Consider the following 18,507-nt stretch of genomic DNA (forward strand, 5'->3'; position numbering starts at 1 on the left):
GGAAGAATAATGAAGCTATGAGTTACAATGTAATATATATATATATATTTTTTTTTATTAGGGATTCCTACTGGTTCATCTGGACAGTGGACATGTCTTTGGTTTGAAACCAGAAGAGTACATCTTCAAATCTGAAGACTTAAAGGTGAATTTTCAAAACGTTACTCGTGTACAAAATAGTATATGTGGGAGTAAGTAGCCACTACTCTCATATTTGGTATTTTATAAACTTTCAAATTACGTGTGTATTTTCACTTTCACATGCACACATACACACGTATAAAAGGGGTGCTTTAGGGGTGTACCTGGGCAGTGCTAACAATCATGCACGAATGTTGGTATTTTAAAAGACACTTATGAGCATACATTTACCAAGTTACTCACGTATTGTTACGCTTGCTAATTACCTGGCGTAAGTAATAATAAATGTGTGATATAAGTTTATGCCGCCGTGTGCAATTCTTTTAATGTTATCCTTCCTGTGTTATATTTTAGATGCTTTAACTAAGCACATTTTCCCCTCCAGAGGATAAATTCTAAGCCATGGATCAAATTCACAAAAAAAAAAAAAAAAGAAAGATATTCTTGTAGATTACATGGGGGATTGAGGGGTGCATTTTTAAAGTCACTTCCGTGCAAGGTTTTAGGCATGCAAAAGGCTTTTATAAAATATCCCTGGGCTCTCTGAGTGTAACCCTATTTTGCGCATTACGTTTACATGCATTGGGGAGAGGCGTGCCGAGGCACACATTGGGGTGGAATTGAGACTTACGCTCAAACTTGTTAATTTAAAAAATGCATGCACCTAAGATTACCCACACAAGTTACACCCTCAATAGATCAGGTGTAACTAGGTGCAGGTGAGCTTCTGCATGAGAATTTACAAAGTGAACTTCTGCGTAAAACTTCACTTTAGACATGTAGGGCTGGATTTTCAGAGGATTTACGCGTATGGGGGGGGGGGGGGGGGTTTACGCGCACCGGGCCTATTTTATAAAGGCCCGGCGACACGCGTAAATCCCTGGGATGCGTGTAAGTCCCGGGGCTTGCAAAAAGGGACGGGCAGGGGCGGGGCCAGAGGCCCCTGCGCCTGCCTGGGTTTGTTAAGACTTTTGGGGGGGGTTAGAGTAGGGCTGGGGGGGGGAAGGTTAGGGGAAGGAGTGGGAAGGTTAGGTTAGAGGGAACAGGGGAAGGCAGCATGGCATTGCGCGCGCAAGGTGCACAATTGTGCACTCCCTTGTGTGCGGTGACCCCTGATTTTATAACTTGCGCGCGCCTGCAAGTTATAAAATCGGGCGTACATGTGTGCACGCCGGGTAGCACGCGTACATGTACGCTTGTGCGCTGTTTTGAAAATCTACCTCATAATGTTTGCAACCTAGACTTTACCCCTGCCTGCGCGGTTATGAAATTACCCTCCCTGGGCTGCGGTGCCCAGAAAGGGGCACTGCAGTTCTGATGTTCTGTGAACTAAACTGATCCACTTGCCATCTCTCTAAGATTCATTTTCCTTCCTTTCTGGGAAGAATTCCTTACTGCTCCTGCATGACTCCCACAATGAAACAATAACAGGAAGCATTAACTTAATAATAATAGTCGCTTCAGTAAATATAATGTTGGAACACGTGGACTGACAATGCGAAGGACAGATTTTAATTTATACAGAATGAGAAAGGAAAGGGAAAGAAAAAAAAGAGGAAGAAGAGGTCAGAAGACAGAAGGAGAGCACATGGAGGGGCGGGATGGGATGGGTTGGGTTGGGAAAGGCATGACAGGAGAAAGGAGAAGTACAGACTGTAGGAGAACAATTTCCATTTCTGGCCTGTGCTAGCTGTCATGCATTTATTTTTTTGACAATTGTTTTTGCTCGTGGGGGAAACAAGCTTCAGATTGGAAGTCAGGGCTCCCAAACGATAGCAGCACAAGTTGTGGGTGATGTATGGCTTCGTTTTTATAAATCCCAAACCTTCTACCTTTAGAAATAGAAACATTTCCTTTGCTATGGACTGAAAGGAAGTGCAATACATTGCAGGGGGCTTTGACTTCTGAGTGCTGTTCCAAGGTGATACATTTTCAAGAAGAAATTTTTATCTTTCATATATGAGAGCAACTCAAAATTTCTAGTCCCAAACATGAATTACATCTGAGTTATATTAATTGAATTTATTATTAGGTATGATACCACATCCTGCTTGCTATTGGATCCAGCAGTTTAGATTAATTTAGCTTGATACCTCTTTTATGTTACCATTTACTACACAAAGGGCTGGATTTTAAAAGGTTTACACGCGCCGGGCCTATTTTAAAAAGGCCCGGTGACGCGTGTAAGTCCAGGGGCTTTACTAAAGGGGCGGTCTGGGGGCGGGGCCAGAGGCCTCCGACAGAGGCAGGCGCAAAAGGTAAGATAATTTTGGGGGGGGGGGGGGTTAGAGTAGGGCTAGGGAGGAAAGGTTAGGGGAAGGGGTAAGAAGGTTAGGTTAGGGGGAAGGGAACGGGGAAAGGCAGTGCGGCTCGGCGCGCGCAAGGTGCACAATTGGGCACCCCCTTGCGCGTGCTGACCCCTGATTTTACAACTTGCGCGCGCAAGTTGTAAAACTGGGTGTACACGTGCATGCGCCGGGTAGCGCGCACACATGTATGCCCGCGCGCAACCTTTTAAAATCTACCCCAAAGTATCATTTACTATATTTATTTTAAAATTCTGGCTCTTTATCATATATTATTGCACTAGATTGACCACCTCAGGTCAAACAACTCAGCCTAGCAAAACAACCACTTATAATTCATCCAACCTACTTGCAAGACACAAGCAAATATATTTTTAAACACAGGGAGCCCAACTTTCAAGCCTATCCACAATACAGCATTTGAATGCATTAGTGGATGTGTGGAGATTACTGTTAGTATTTTATAAACTGCATGACAGGAGCTGCACAGTTTATAAAATACCACATATTTCTGCTCTGAAAGTGCAATAAATGCACACTTTTATTCCAATGCAAAGAAATGCATACATTCTCTACTTCATAAACATACACGCGTATATTTTGTGTGTGAAATATTTGTGACATTGCACAAATAAACAGCCAGAATTAAATGTGGAGGCAGGTATTTATAAACATATGTGTGCATACCATTTTGAAAATACCCAGTCCTTCTACAGTTCACTTAGGCCCTCTAGCTCGTCACGCTGAACCTCCACCAGTTTACCCAGGCCTCCCACTCAAAAACCGAAGACATTAGGCTAGTCTGATTTCACTTGTGTGAGTCAATCAGCAAGTGTAAAAGTGTACAAATATGATGTATAACATGCATACGTCTGAACCCTGCCCAGGAATGCTTTTAGACCGTTCCTTTCCTCCCAGTAAAATGTATGCATGAAATTGAAAATACACACATAGGCTTGACATTAAATAGCATATATGCATGTACATGTTACGTAGGTACGTCTATGCTGTTTTTACGCATGAAACCCTGTTAAAAATTCACTCCGCAGGGCTCAGATTCCAAAGACATACAGTTGTGAGTCTGAATTTGCAGTTATTGGGGGGGGGGGGAGGGATAATAATCTGGCTGCCTGCACTGGTGCAAATATTGCCAGTACCTTTTTACCCTCAGGGTTTGCACCAATAATAAAAGCAAAACGAAGCACATACTGTATTTTTGCTTTGATTATTGCCCCAGGAAATAATAACCACAGAGATTTGTGACTGCTTTTTCTGTGGGTATTTTCCCTAGCAAAAAAGGCCGGTAGATCTGAAAATGTCATCTACGCATGCCATTTCCCTCACCCAACCTTGGGAATGCTTCCAGAAAATGCATGTAAAACCACGTGGGTTTAATTCTGTTCACACTGAAGGTAGCCCATTTCTGCAGTAAAACACTGCTTAACCCCTTTAAATGTCTTTGTATGCTGCTCTTCCCGCATCTAGAGAGTAAATTTCCAGTGCTGCACCCAACCTCAAAGATGCACACAGACTTTTAAGCCTGTTTAGCCCCATCCCAATCCAGTCCTGGGCAAAAGGGTTCATGGGGGGTGGCTCCATGATCTCCCAGAGCTCCTGCATAGGGAGGAAAAAAGTCTCGTTTTCAAGGCCTTTAGGGTTTCTCCTCACTGGGGGTTCTTCTGCTCATCAGCCCAGAACAGGCACCAAAACCACCACACTGACTCCAGAAATATGTGGCTCAAAATAAAAAGTTCTTTCCTGGCACCGATGGCAGGAAAAAGTCAAAGTCTAGAATAATGAGATGCCATTGGCTATTGCGGAAAACCAGCAAGAGAAAGTCCAAAGCTGCCCACACATACATCTCAGTCACTTTCAGTAGCAATCTGCACACAGTCCCCACCCGGAGAGCAGGTGCAGAACTGGCCCAGACTGAAAGGTGCCGTAAAGTCTGCAGATAAAAAGGATCCATCTTTAAACTTCTGAGCACAATTAGAAAGTTGCCCTCCAAGGAGGGAGGGGGGAGAGAGGGGAGTAACGTTCAAATGCATTTTTATGCGTAAAACATTTACTCGAAAAATGGGGTTTAATGAAATTGTTCGCCGAATGTGCAGATAAACTTACATGCGTATGTCATGTTCACGTATAAGTTTACACATATACGCATACTTTCTGATTTTAAAGAGTACGCATGCAAGTTTACATGGGAAATATACATGATTCAGGCTGCGAGTGTAATTTATGTCGGTGCATTTTATAAATACTTTCATGAGATAATTTTCAAAGTGAATGTACACAGGTACGTTCCCTTTGAGAATTGATACAACGTATGCATATTTTCCGCATAAGTTACCCGGGTTTAAGTTCAGGGAAATCTTTGGAAACTTAGCCAGTGCAGTAAGGGCACTGAATTATATTGCTCTCATTCTTTAGATCTTTTACCTCAATATTGCACAGACATTCTTCCAGTTTTGAAACAACTTCGGAAAATTCTGGCCTTCCCTGTTAACAGAAAATAATGAAATAACTTTTTATATGACAAATACATGTGGAGCGGAGCAGCATTTTAATATCGTTATTATTAAGAGGCTCACCTATAGGTTGCAACTGACAAAAAAAAAAGCCTCACAAACAAAGCTTTATTATGAAAAGCAGGACTAAGACAAAGGACAGCCAGACAAGCAAGGTACTGGTGCACAATTGCAAACTATCACCAGTCTGTAGCAACCTGTGATTGGCTTCACTTTGATGGAATCGGCAGTGCTTTGCCACAGCCCCATGCAGCATATCCACAGGACAACTGCCAATGGTCACCCTTCCGCACAGGCGACATATAAATAAATTGAGAACCCTTGGTATGGGCCCTAGAATGATTGCCTGGATTGGAAACAGGTTGCGTGAAAGATGACAAAGAGTAGTGATAGCATTCACTCGGAGGAGAGTGGCGTTATTAGCAGTGTGCTGCAGGGAGCGGTCCTAGGACTCGTTCATGTCAACATTTTTATGAGCACGATTGCGGAAGGATTATTGGGAAAGGTTTATTTGCCAATGATAGCAAATGTTGCTTACCTGTAACAGGTGTTCTCACAGGACAGCAGGATGTTAGTCCTCACATATGGGTGACATCACAGGATGGAGCCCAATCACGGAACACTTCTGTCAAAGTTTCCAGAACTTTGACTGGCCCCTACTGGGCATGCCCAGCATGGCACTAATTCTGCAGCCAGCAGGGGTCCCCCTTTAGTCTTGTTAAAAAGCGACAGGTAGTGCCGAAAATAAAATAAGAAAATGTTATGAACCCAACACCGCGGGGCGGCAGGCGGGTTTTGTGAGGACTATCTTCCTGCTGTCCTGTGAGAACACCTGTTACAGGTAAGCAACATTTGCTTTCTCACAGGACAAGCAGAATGGTAGTCCTTACATATGGGTGAGTACCGAGCTGAGGATGTCAGAATATGAACCAAATGTACTCAGGCATGGAAGGCACTAGGCCTGGGATGAAATTTGGGCGAGGGCATCCTGAACTCCACTGGGCAGGCGGAAGGGTGTTGGTATGTCATGTTGTAAATAGGTTGCGCAAGACAGACTGGCCAAAGATGGAATCTTGTCTTCTGGCTTTGTCTAAGCAATAATAGGCTGCAAAGGTATGGAGAGAAATCCAGGTGGCAGCCCTGCAAATGTCAGGAAGCAGAACAGAGCGTAGGTGTGCTACTGAAGTTGCCATGGCCCTCACAGAGTGTGCTTTAACACGGTCTTGAAGTGGAATGCCTGCTTGATGATAGCAAAAGGATATGCAGTCCGCCAACCAGGAGGAGAGAGTCTGTTTACCCACAGGCTACCCCAATTTGATAGGATGGAAAGAGACAAACAATTGAGTGCTTTTCCTGTGGGCAGCTGTACGGTCTAGGTAGAATGCTAGAGCCTGTTTGCAGTCAAGGGTATGCAGAGCCTGCTCTCCTGGATTGGAATGAGGCCTGGGAAAAAAGGTAGGTAGTATAATGGATTGATTGAGATGAAACTCCGAAACTACCTTAGGTAAGATTTTAAGGTGAGTGCGGAGTACTGCCCGGTCCTGTAGAAGTTTAGTGTAAGGCGGATAGGAAACTAGAGCCTGTAATTCATTAACTCTGCGAGCGGAAGTGATTGCCAAAAGGAAAATCACTTTCCATGTGAGATATCGAAGGCCACAGGATTGAAGAGGCTCGAATGGTGGTTTCATGAGCCGACCCAGAACTAGGTTGAGGTCCCAAGAAAGGGCCGGAGGACACAGAGGAGGCTTCAGGTGAAGCAAGCCTTTCAAAAAAAGTGTTACAAGGGGTTGTACTGATATGGGAACATCCCCGGCACCTTTATGGAAGGCGACTACCGCACTGACCATGCATCCTGATGGAGGAAGTTTTTAGACCTGACTCTGACAAGTGCCAGAGATAGTCCAGAAACTTCATGATTGGACAAGTAAAGGGGTCAGGAGATGGAGAAGAGTACCATGACGTGAACCTGGTCCATTTGTAAGAATACAATTTTCTTGTGGAAGGCTTCTGTGAAGCAATCAGGACACGGGAAACTGGTTCAGAAAGATTAGGTGGCTGAAGGATTAACCTTTCAACATCCATGCAGTCAGGGACAAGGCTTGAAGATTGGGGTGGTGTAGGCATCCATCGTTTTGAGTGATTAGAAGCTGGTCCTTTCCCAAGGGAATGTGCCTGCGAATGGAGAGATCCTGAAGTACTGGAAACCACACTTGGCGCGGCCAGTGGGGTGCTATCAGGATCATGGTTCCCTTGTCCTGACGTAACTTCACGAGAGTCTTCGAGAGAAGTGGAAGTGGAGGGAATGCATATAGAAGACCGGTTGCCCATGATAGGGAGAACGCGTCTCTTGGTTGATAGTGTTGGCTGCGAGTGAGAGAGCAGAAGTTATCTACTCTGTGATTTTGAGGTGATGCAAAGAGGTCTATTTGAGGATAACCCCATTGTTGGAAGATCGAGTTTGCTACTGAGGGGTTGAGAGACCAGTCATGCGGTTGAAAGATGCGACTCAGCTTGTCTGCCAATACATTGTCCACTCCCAGCAAGTAGGTGGAGAATGGACAATGGCGAGGTCGATGATTTCACTCCCTCGATGGTCCGAGACTTTCGATGCCGGTGGCGATGTTTATCTCTACGATCCCCTTGGTCCTGAGGGGGAGTAGAGGGTGTCAAAGGCCAAGAAGTTGTTGATGCCGGATGTCACCAGCTGGAGGTTGATGCTGGCCTGACGTCGATGCAATAGACGGTGTCGGGGTTTGAGCATGGAAGAAAAGTTCCATCTTCTCCATTCTAGCCTTGCGACCTTTTGGTGTCATAAGGGCACATTTGGTGCAGATTAGGACATCGTGCTCACATCCGAGACACATTACACAGACTTTGTGAGGGTCTGTGATGGACATGGTGCGATTACAGTCCGGACACCAGCGGAACCCCGACGCCATGGCCATGAAAAAAAATTGAGCTGCGGTACGCTCGACGGCCAGTAGGACGCGAGGGCCAAACTCGATGGTAATCGATGGAAAATGGGTAAAAAACTTACCGGAGTACCGTGGCTTGAAAATATTGAAGGAGGGACCCCTGTGGGGTAAATTAAATTTTAGTAATTCCGTGAGGAAAATTCCTGTCAGGAATCTCTGCAGAGCTCCTTAACCGCGTGGCTACTGCTGCGCGGAAAAAAGAAGACTGAAGGGGGACCCCTGTTGGCTGCAGGGTTAGTGCCATGCTGGGCATGCCCAGTAGGGGCCAGTCAAAGTTCTGGAAACTTTGACAGAAGTGTTCCGTGATTGGGCTCCATCCTGTGATGTCACCCATATGTGAGGACTACCATCCTGCTTGTCCTGTGAGAAACAAAAACAACCTGCAACTGGGCAGACAGCCAGGAAGTTGTAGAAAGCATGAGGAGGGATCTAGTGAAGCTTGAGGAATGGCCTAGGGTCTGGCAGCTAAGATTTCATGCTAACAAATGCTGCAAAAACCCAAGGGAGAGGTACAGTATAGGGGGTGAAATTATTTTAAGTTCAAAAGAAGGATGGGATCTGGGGGTGATCATATCTGATGAACTTAAGGTGGCCAAACAAGTGGATAAGGTGATGGCAAAAGCCAGAAAGATGCTTGGTCAGCAGAAAAAGGGAGATGATATTGTCTTTTATCAGCCTCGGTGAAACCTCGTTTGGAATACTGTGTACAGATCTGGGGATGTCACCTTCAAAAGGATATAACCAAATGAAGTCGGTCCAGAGGGTGGCTACTAAAATGATCAATGGCCTTCATTCTAAAGCATATGGGGATAGACTTAAAGATGTAAACATATATGCCCTATAGGATAGACAGGCTAGAGGAGATATGATAGAGATAGTTAAATGCTTTCAAGATTTCCATGCAAAGGCGAGGATCCTCCTTCAAAGAAAGGGAGGCTCTAGAATGAGGGGGTCATGGGTGTAATCTAAGGAAATAGAGAGGGTGGTGGATGCATGGAATTACCTCCCTGTAGAGATGGTAGAGATAAAGACAATATCTGAATTCAAGAATTAGAAAGCATGGGATAAACACAGAGGATCTCCAAGGGATGATAAAGCTGAGTAATTGGTGTGGATGGGCAACTTGGATGGCCTTTTTCTGCCATCATGAGTCTATGTTTCCAGTTTTAAAGTGTCAGCAGTTTAAATTACACTTAAAGGTAATTTGTCAATTCAGATTATCCAAGGATCTTCTGAATTTATAACATTCTCAACAGAAAACTATGAAAAATGGTTGAAAGTTAGAAATGTAATCTGATTTTCTAGCAAGGAGGCTATGATTTTTCCATAGTCCTTGAACTGTTCCAAAGAAAAATGTGCAGAAGAATATATAGATTAGCCTGCTTATTTAATGTTTCAACTTCATCACCTATCAAATGACCACAGGGGGTTTTCATTAAGTCATAATATCTGTTTAAGCATGCCACATACACTGAAATAATGGTGAGATTTAGTTTTTAATATTTTCTGTGTGGATGTTATCTTTTATCAATGAATTATGAAAACAAACAAAATGTGGAGCATTGTAAAAAAAACACAGAACAGATACAATATTATAAGACAGGAGTAACTTGCACAGCCTTCTTCCTATATGCCACATGACCCATCAACCCCCAGTTAAATCAATCATTTGAAATCCAGAAACTTAGAATATGATGGCAGATAAGAAATGTCAGGCGCATCTTGCCTGCCTAATTTACCTCCTGATCAATGCTATAGATTCAAATTGATCTCTGGCTTTCCATTCACCTCTCTGCATCTAGGGATTACCTGTGCTTATCCCAGGCATTTGTGAATTCTGTTACAGTTTTTGCCTCCACTGAGAGGTCATTCCATACATCCACTTCCCTTTCGGTGGAGAAAGATTTTCTGATGTTACTTCTGAGTCTAGCTCCCCCCGGAGCTTCATTCCATGACCTCTAGTTTTAGTGCTACCTTTCCAGTGAAAAAGGTTTGCTTCTTCTGCATTATTGAAGTTATCTGAACACTTCAATCATATCTTCCTGTTTCTCCTACCACATACATAATTAGGTATTTAAGTCTCCTCTCTGGACCACCTCTACTCTGACTGTATTCAGAGGCGTGGCCTCCAGAAATGGACACAAAATACTCTAGATATGACATAAAGTTGTGGTGTTTATGGAGCTAATTTGAAGGTAGATTAAGAGCCAAAATGTATGTACCCCTAACTTAATTTTGTCTTCATTTTTTCATAATTAAGCAGACAACAGCAAATATAATTTTACTGAGCTAACAGCCTGAAGAAAATTATATGCAAACATGAATCATTGCGCCCTCTTGACCCCTTCATCATGAAAAATGGAAGGTAAGTTTTCTTCTTTCCATGCCAAAATGTATCATATTCCTAATATCTTAACTGCAATAAGGGACACAGAATATTTACAGATCAACAAAATCATATTTATTACTTTTGATTTTTAAATAGAAAAATAGACATTTAAGACTGAACGAAACATTTCTAACATTTTTCATAGTATTAGTTTATAAAAATTAAGAGTATCAAAAATTGTATATTTTCTTACTGTTTTTCAAAGTCAATCTTGTTTGTTGTAATCTCTGAGTTTTTTAAATCTTTATCACAGGAAAATTTGTAGAAAGATAGGACAGATATGTATAGCAGTCAAAAGATCTGTAATAATCTATGGAAACTAATCATACATGGATAAAGACAGGAGCTCAGTTTTTCCGACCAGACATGTATATGCAGCTTTAGCTGGACAGCACTCAATATAGGTACTCCTTGGCTAAATTTTAGCCCTGCCATTGGAACACCTCCATTCACATCCCTTTTTATGTATGCAATGAGTTGTGTACACACAATTTATGTAGTCAGTGGGATGAGCTATTCAAATATCAGGTTTTGTGCAGGTAACCCCCAAAATTACCTACACAAAGTCTTTAAATATCGACCTATTTATTCCTCCCACTACACCCCCACCCATATCCACAAACACCTCTCTATCCAAATACATACATTTATTCGCCACTGGGAGCTTTTTATAATTTGCATGGAAACCATTTTCCACATATATAACTCTAATTTTATCTAACTTGAAGTACACAACCATAGCACTATGGATCCTAGTAAGTGGTAAGCATGAATCACTCCCAAGTACTTATGGCATTATGTAATACTATATAAATCAAATCTCTAATACACCAATTTAATGCACATGTAACTTGCACTACCCTAACTTCCATAGAGTTTGCCCAGATGATCTCTCTCCCACTGGTTCCATTGTAATAAACATGTATGTGCACGTTGAATAACACATAGCACGCTCCAGTTGAATCCAACTATCTTTTTATTTTCTTCACAAAACATAACACAACAAACAACATAACATAATAGCAAGGGGTAATTATTTCACTTTAAGATACCAAATCCTGAACAGTCATTGCATCACGAGGTGGTAAAATTAATTACAGTGCATTTCAGATCAAATTCAGGCATTCAGATCTCAATAGTTGACATTCATCACTGGATTAGCCTGCTACTCATTGCTGAAATGGCTCGATGTAGATTCCCAATTAAGGAAAAATCCAGTTGGATTAGATGGCATAACTTTCCTGGAGTTTGCAAATGTTCTACAGGGAGCTGGATTAGGACTGAATGCTGAACAGAACACTCCAACCAATTTGCAAACTCTCACCAGAGGGATTCCAAAATCTGAGCATGCTCAGAATAAAAACAAAAGATTAAACCATTAGCAACTCCCACATGGGGGTGCTGGAATAAACCATTTTAAAAAGTAACCATGGGTTACATACACACATATCACATATATTCTTCCTATATGCCACACAGAAAACATTTCATATTATAGTTAACCATTCACAATTTTTCTGTGCATGGAAAAAACTATTGCCATCCCAAACCTTTGTAAAGATCTTATGCTGACAGCCATCTATTGAGCAATTAGACTTCTCCCTGTGTGTTATACGGTTCTTGAGTGCCTCATCCACAATAGATATTCCTGGAATTAGAGCCCATCCTTAACGTTGATCAAGCCAGATTCTGCAAGAGCCACAATGCATGTGATCAAATTCATGTGATCACAATGCATGTGATCAAATAATGAAAATAGTTTTCAGAAAAATCTGAAGACAGATGTTGTGTTCAGTGCTGTGGGTGCACTGCTGAGTATGCCGGCAAAGGTAGCCACATAAGATTATCCGGCTAACTTTGCTAGCTAGTCAGTGTCTGAATATGGATCTCTTAATATGTACCTGGGTGGCTAGAGACCAAAGCATGGTCCCTGCCCAAAATACTTGGGAGTGCCTGCAGACAGAAACCTGATCTTTAGGAACACCTAAAGGGATCAGCAGCAAAGGTCAAATCCCCCAAAAATCAGCTAACCAATAGGGTCATTCATCAAAATGCATTATGGTGTTGACACATACGATAACACATTAACACATGCGTTAATGCCATAACGCATGCGATAATCATGTTACTGAATAGCATGAATGCAAATTTTTTGAAGGGGTGGGATTGGGGAGGGGGTATTGGGTGGGATTAGTTAAAATGAGGGGCAATATCACACAGTGTGATACCATAATATGTGCTTATAATCGAGAGAGAGAGAGAGAGAGAGAGAGAGAGAGAGAGAGAGAGAGGGAGGCCTTCACAGAATTCAACTGTTTATATCTCTATAGGAGGGCCATCTAATAGCTCGAGGTGAGGTGTTGGTGATGGTTTAGGGGCCAGTTTTACATGCAGAGTGAGACGGACGAACAGCACAGTATACCTTGGTGAAGATTTGACTTCATTTGGAGTGAGGAAAGTCTCACAAAGTTGAGATTTCTACAATGATCTCTCTCTCTCTCTATAGCTACCTATCTGGGTACTTCGCGGGCTGCGGAAACTTTACCGCCCCTTTTTCTTACCGTGGGCGTTATCCATGCGTTATTATAGCATTTTTTGTAATTAACTGTTTATTCACAGAATATCAAAAGAACAGTTCACAGCAAGCACTACATATAAAATATTCAAAATACAAGAACTGTATCATATCTCTATCGTCTGTGTGATTATCATATATAACTCTCCCCACCCCCCCACCTTGGAGAAAAGAATGAAAAGAATATTTCAGATTGTGCAAGAGCAATATACATCAGAGCACCCACAGACATATCAAGTAAGATCTGGACATAGCACTGGCATCCAATGTGAGAGACCACCTCACACCAGCATTTAATGGTGTGTTAGGTGCCATTGCCGATAACACTTCCAGGAATCTTCAAATCTGGCTAAGCGATCATACTTAATTGCAGTCAACTTTTTCATATAATAAACCCAGTGCAACCGTCGTAACCCACTATCGAAAGGGGGAGCATAGGTGCTACGCCACACTCCTTGGCCACGGCACCCCTCGCCGCCAGGATGACTGCCTTGACAAAATTACAATGGGGCTGATTAGCCACGGGGAGATTCAAGAACACAATCTGAGGTGTCAAAGCCAGAGACGTGTTCAACACATCACACAACCACCTCTCCACCTGCCGCCACAATTCCACCACATATGGATATAGTCGTCCAACTGATTACTAGTACTAGGAAACATTCTGCTCAGCTTTACAGGCGTAAAGTACCACCTAAATAACACCTTATAGCTGTTTTCCAACAAAGAGGCAGATATGGTACTACGTCCAGTCCGCAGAAAACACATATACCACTCTTCAACAGTGGGACGGGGCTCCAGGTCTTTTTCCCAGGCAATTAGAAATTTGGCAGTGTAATCCCGGACTGCATTAAGGGTAACAAAGTTTGGAAATGACCCCCTTCACTTTATGTGCCTTGTCACAGATACCTTCAAACAGGGATTTCCCTGGAATCATATCCCCCAGCACGGATTTAGAATGCAAAAAGTGTCGCAGCTGGCCATATGCAAAATAGTCTGTGGGTTTCAATTGAAATTGGGCCTTAAGCTCATCAAAGGGAAGCATGGAGTCCCTACGCCAGACCTGACCCAAGGTGGTTAAACCTTTCTTAGCCCAGTGGAGGAGCATCTTCCCATCCCGCCCAGCAGGGAAGGCCTCACAACAATGAATGGCTGTAGAAAAAGCATTATTATAGCATTTTGATGAATATAGGGGCAAGCTTGCTAGAGCTGTAGCCTCAGCTCTTGTCCTATCAGACTTGGTAGCAGAGTACTGAGCACCCGTCTAGCAAAGACTCTCACAAACACATCTTCTTGACACCTAGCTGAAAGCAACCATGAGCATCGTAAGTGGAATCCTCTTTTGAAATCCCCCCCCCCTTGGTTTCTTGTTTTTGAAAATATCACCCCTCCACATATCTGACAACCGATGATGACCATAAACTGGTTGAAACCATTCACTCTACAATTATTATTTCTTATTTACAAACATTTGTTATTCCACCTTTTTCCAAGAATGGCTCAAGGTGGATTACAGGCAATTCTGAATTACATTTACAGGTACAATAGTAACTAACTTTTAGAAATTAAGAAAAGGTTGCATAGGGGTTAACCAACATGGAGCAGCAACTGCTACCCGTAACAGAAGGCATGGGGATTAGCACCCTTAACCAATTATCTTACATGATTTTGACACATGGGGATTACTACCCTGAACCAAGTAGCATGACATGATTTTGACGCAACTGCAGCATTGCTCTCCACTTCAACAGTTTGGGGGGGGGGGGGGGGAGAAAAAGGGAATTGTATTCAGACGACAAGAAATGCTGGGCCCTGACTTTTACGGTCTTAGGGACTAATATGCAGACATTAGGGAAAAAGCGCAGGACTGCTTCTTAGAGATGTGAATCGGAACCGGAATCGGTTCAGATTCCGGTTCACATGTGGGTTTTTTTTCCATCGGGCCCGATCGCGGTTTTGTTTATTGGCTGCACCCGGCCATCCAGTGCTCCCGATCGCGGTTTTTTTTTATCGGCTGCGCCCGGCCATCCAGTGCTCCCTCCATGTGACAGGGGCTGGCCAATGGCATGGATACCCTGTCACATGGTAAGGGCAAAGGGCCATCGGCGCCATTTTGATTAGTGGCAGCCGATGGCCCGGGAGCGGGAGATCGCTCCCGGGACCCCCACTGGACCACCAGGTACCTGTAAAATGTTTTTGGGGGGGCCAGGAGGGTGGGGGAAGCAAAGGGATTAGTTTTAAAGGGTCAGGGTGGGTTTAGGGGTTATTTTTGTGTGCCGTTTTTCCCACCCTCCCCCAAAATGATAAGAGAACCCCCACGATCAATATCGTGGGGTATTCCTATCGTTTCGGGGGAGCCCCCAATTTCTGACGATTTTGAAAATATCAACGATATTTTCAATCATCCGAAGCCCGATTCACATCCCTTCTGCTTCTACAGCCAAGTCCTAAAGCAAAGCCCGTTCAAGCAGCAGCATTGTATGAATTACCAGGAAGGCTGCTACTCTGTAAAAATGTTGCTAGCAGGTATTTTGTTATGGGTTTGACAGTTGCTTGGGTTTGTTAACATTACTACCCTTAAAATAAGGCTTGGGGGTAACCTGCACGGAATGGCAGTTACTACCCTTAACAGAAACATGGGGGTAACCTGCACGGAGAGGCAGGTTAGCTGCTGGGCAGTCCGGAAGAACCATTTGGTCTTCATCTGTCATCATTACTATTTTACTGTTATGTTACTATTAGGGATGTGAATCGTTTTAGGACGATTAAAATTATCGTCCGATAATTTTAATATCGTCTTAAACCGTTATGGAACACAATACAATACAGATTCTAACGATTTATCGTTATAAATCGTTAGAATCGTGAGCCGGCACACTAAAACCCCCTAAAACCCACCCCCGACCCTTTAAATTAAATCCCCCACCCTCCCGAACCCCCCCCCCAAATAACTTAAATAACCTGCGGGTCCAGCGGCGGTCCGGAACGGCAGCGGTCCGGAACGGGCTCCTGCTCCTAAATCTTGTCGTCTTCAGCCGGCGCCATTTTCCAAAATGGCGCCGAAAAATGGCGGCGGCCATAGACGAAAAAGATTGGACGGCAGGAGGTCCTTCCGGACCCCCGCTGGACTTTTGGCAAGTCTCGTGGGGGTCAGGAGGCCCCCCACAAGCTGGCCAAAAGTTCCTGGAGGTCCAGCGGGGGTCAGGGAGCGATTTCCCGCCGCGAATCGTTTTCGTACGGAAAATGGCGCCGGCCATACGCGTATGGCCGGCGCCATTTTCCGTACGGAAAATGGCGCCGGCAGGAGATCGACTGCAGGAGGTCGTTCAGCGAGGGTTCCGGCGCCTCGCTGAACGACCTCCTGCAGTCGATCTCCTGCCGGCGCCATTTTCCGTACGAAAACGATTCGCGGCGGGAAATCGCTCCCTGACCCCCGCTGGACCTCCAGGAACTTTTGGCCAGCTTGTGGGGGGCCTCCTGACCCCCACGAGACTTGCCAAAAGTCCAGCGGGGGTCCGGAAGGACCTCCTGCCGTCCAATGTTTTTCGTCTATGGCCGCCGCCATTTTTCGGCGCCATTTTGGAAAATGGCGCCGGCTGAAGACGACAAGATTGAGGAGCAGGAGCCCGTTCCGGACCGCTGCCGTTCCGGACCCGCAGGTTATTTAAGTTATTTGGGGGGGGGGTTCGGGAGGGTGGGGGATTTAATTTAAAGGGTCGGGGGTGGGTTTTAGGGGGTTTTAATGTGCCGGTTTTTTCGATTTTTCGATTTTTAACGATTTTTCACGATATTTTACCCCCCCAAACGGCAACAATACGATTCCCTCCCCCTCCCAGCCGAAATCGATCGTTAAGACGATCGAGGACACGATTCACATCCCTAGTTACTATGTAACACTGATAGTTACAGGGACATTTGCTAACATGTTTAATCCACCTGAGGCCTGCCTTCCCTCATGACTTCACCTATGAAGCAACTATCCTGCCCAGGATCTGTTGTGGATTATGTTTGGATCAAGGAAGCACGGAAATATCACAAATAAGTTCCTTGTATTGAACCCCACTCAACTACTCATCAACTTGCTGGCTTTGAATTAAACTGATGAGAATGGTCCCTGCTAAACGGATTCAGGATGTGCAAACGCCTCTCTACAATCACCCTCCATCACTGGACCTTACACTGTGCATTTGTGGACAGGTATACACTCTGCTGAACATTATAGAGACGTGTCCCCTCTACAAAGGGCTGGGTTAATAACCTTAAAGTTAGCTAATAAGGAAGCCACTGTTTGATTTCACAGATTTCCATTTGTTAAAGAAAATAAATGTCATACATATATTAAAGTGCATAAATTATAATTGCCTTGTCAAAAGAAAAAAAACCCCCGAAAGATCTTGAACACTTGATTGCAGGCTCTTCGTCACAATAATGGGTGGCGCTGTGGATGATCGCCTTGCAGGTATCCTGACTGCTAATCCCCAGTGGCCTTGCAGTTCCCTGCTCCTTTCCTTGTTCCCCTCCTCCAGCTGGAAAAGAATCATGTCACGTTGCGGTGTAAAAAAGACTCTTCCTTAAAACTGATCTGCCAAAGCGACAGTGGCCATCGAAACCACCACCCCTACAGACAAAGAGAGAGGACACAAATACCCGATGAGGGAAACAGTAACAGAAAAGATGTGGGTGCAGAGCCCCAGAAATAACTTACAATGACAAAGAAACAAGACTGCAACCAATCGCATCTGACTACGCACTAAGGGTGGAAAAGGACATAAGTGTTATTACAAAGCACACGTATGAAGGAAGGAAAAAAAAAAACAGAGAATCTCCCCCTTGCCCTTCAACATCTCAACACCAAAAATACATATAACAATAACTAAAAAAAAAATAAAATACCAGTACAACCACACAGCATAGACAGGAAAAGGAGGGAAATGTGTATTGGCAAGAAAACAGTCGATTGTACTAAAATATACAAGACAGACGCAGCATTCATCCCCTTACATGAAGATGTACAGAATACAAGCAGCACAGAAAATCTTTACCAGTCAGACATCCGCAGAGACATTCAGGTGTTTGAAAGAGCATGAAAGTGTATACTCACTGTCCTCATGAAGGCAAACCCTCCACGGTTATCCTCTGACTTGAGCTAGCCACCTGGGCCAGGGTCAAAATGCTGTGGCATTCTCAGGTCTGGGTGGTGTTTATCGCGATGGAAGGAGGGGTAATTGCAGCTCCCTCATTCTCCTGACAAATATTCCTGTGAAAGCAAACGTTAGCCCACATGCAATCAACCACCAAGCACCTCTTCTTGTACGCCATCACGATTGCGTTACATATATAGGAACCATCAAATGCGTGCACAATCCCCGTGATTAGAAAGGTCTAAGACCAAGCATTCTGTATTAATAAAAAAAAAGTAATTACAGAGGTGAGGAGAAAGACCCTCCTTGGCAGCCCAGTACATTCTGGAGAAGATCACTTCAGAAAAGGTGGCCGTCGGCAACAAAATCTGAGGATTTCCAGAGGTGCAACATCTGCCTTCCCCTCAGTCGTTCAGGCAATGACAGAAATTTAGGGATGCGCTTTTGTTTGA

General features: G+C 43.9%; 1 protein-coding gene across 6 annotated transcripts in view; it reads right to left on the reverse strand.

Moving 5' to 3' along the window:
• Positions 1 to 18,507, reverse strand: part of LOC115100289 (serine/threonine-protein kinase TNNI3K) — a 220,788-nt gene that overhangs the window by 41,046 nt on the left and 161,235 nt on the right. For 4 of the 6 annotated variants that reach the window (XR_003859018.1, XM_029618676.1, XM_029618675.1 and 1 more), the window contains one exon: positions 4,887 to 4,946. Coding sequence is in view for 4 of the 6 variants with exons in the window: in XM_029618676.1 (XP_029474536.1) it covers positions 4,887 to 4,946 (60 nt within the window). In the remaining 2 variants the exon portion in view is untranslated. Of the gene's footprint in view, positions 1 to 4,886; positions 4,947 to 16,817; positions 17,533 to 17,796; positions 18,172 to 18,507 lie in introns of those variants that run through there. The other 2 variants (XR_003859019.1, XM_029618678.1) reach the window with 2 other exon arrangements.

Source organism: Rhinatrema bivittatum, chromosome 10 (genome assembly GCF_901001135.1).
Source record: "Rhinatrema bivittatum chromosome 10, aRhiBiv1.1, whole genome shotgun sequence".
Taxonomy (NCBI): Eukaryota; Metazoa; Chordata; class Amphibia; order Gymnophiona; family Rhinatrematidae; genus Rhinatrema; species Rhinatrema bivittatum.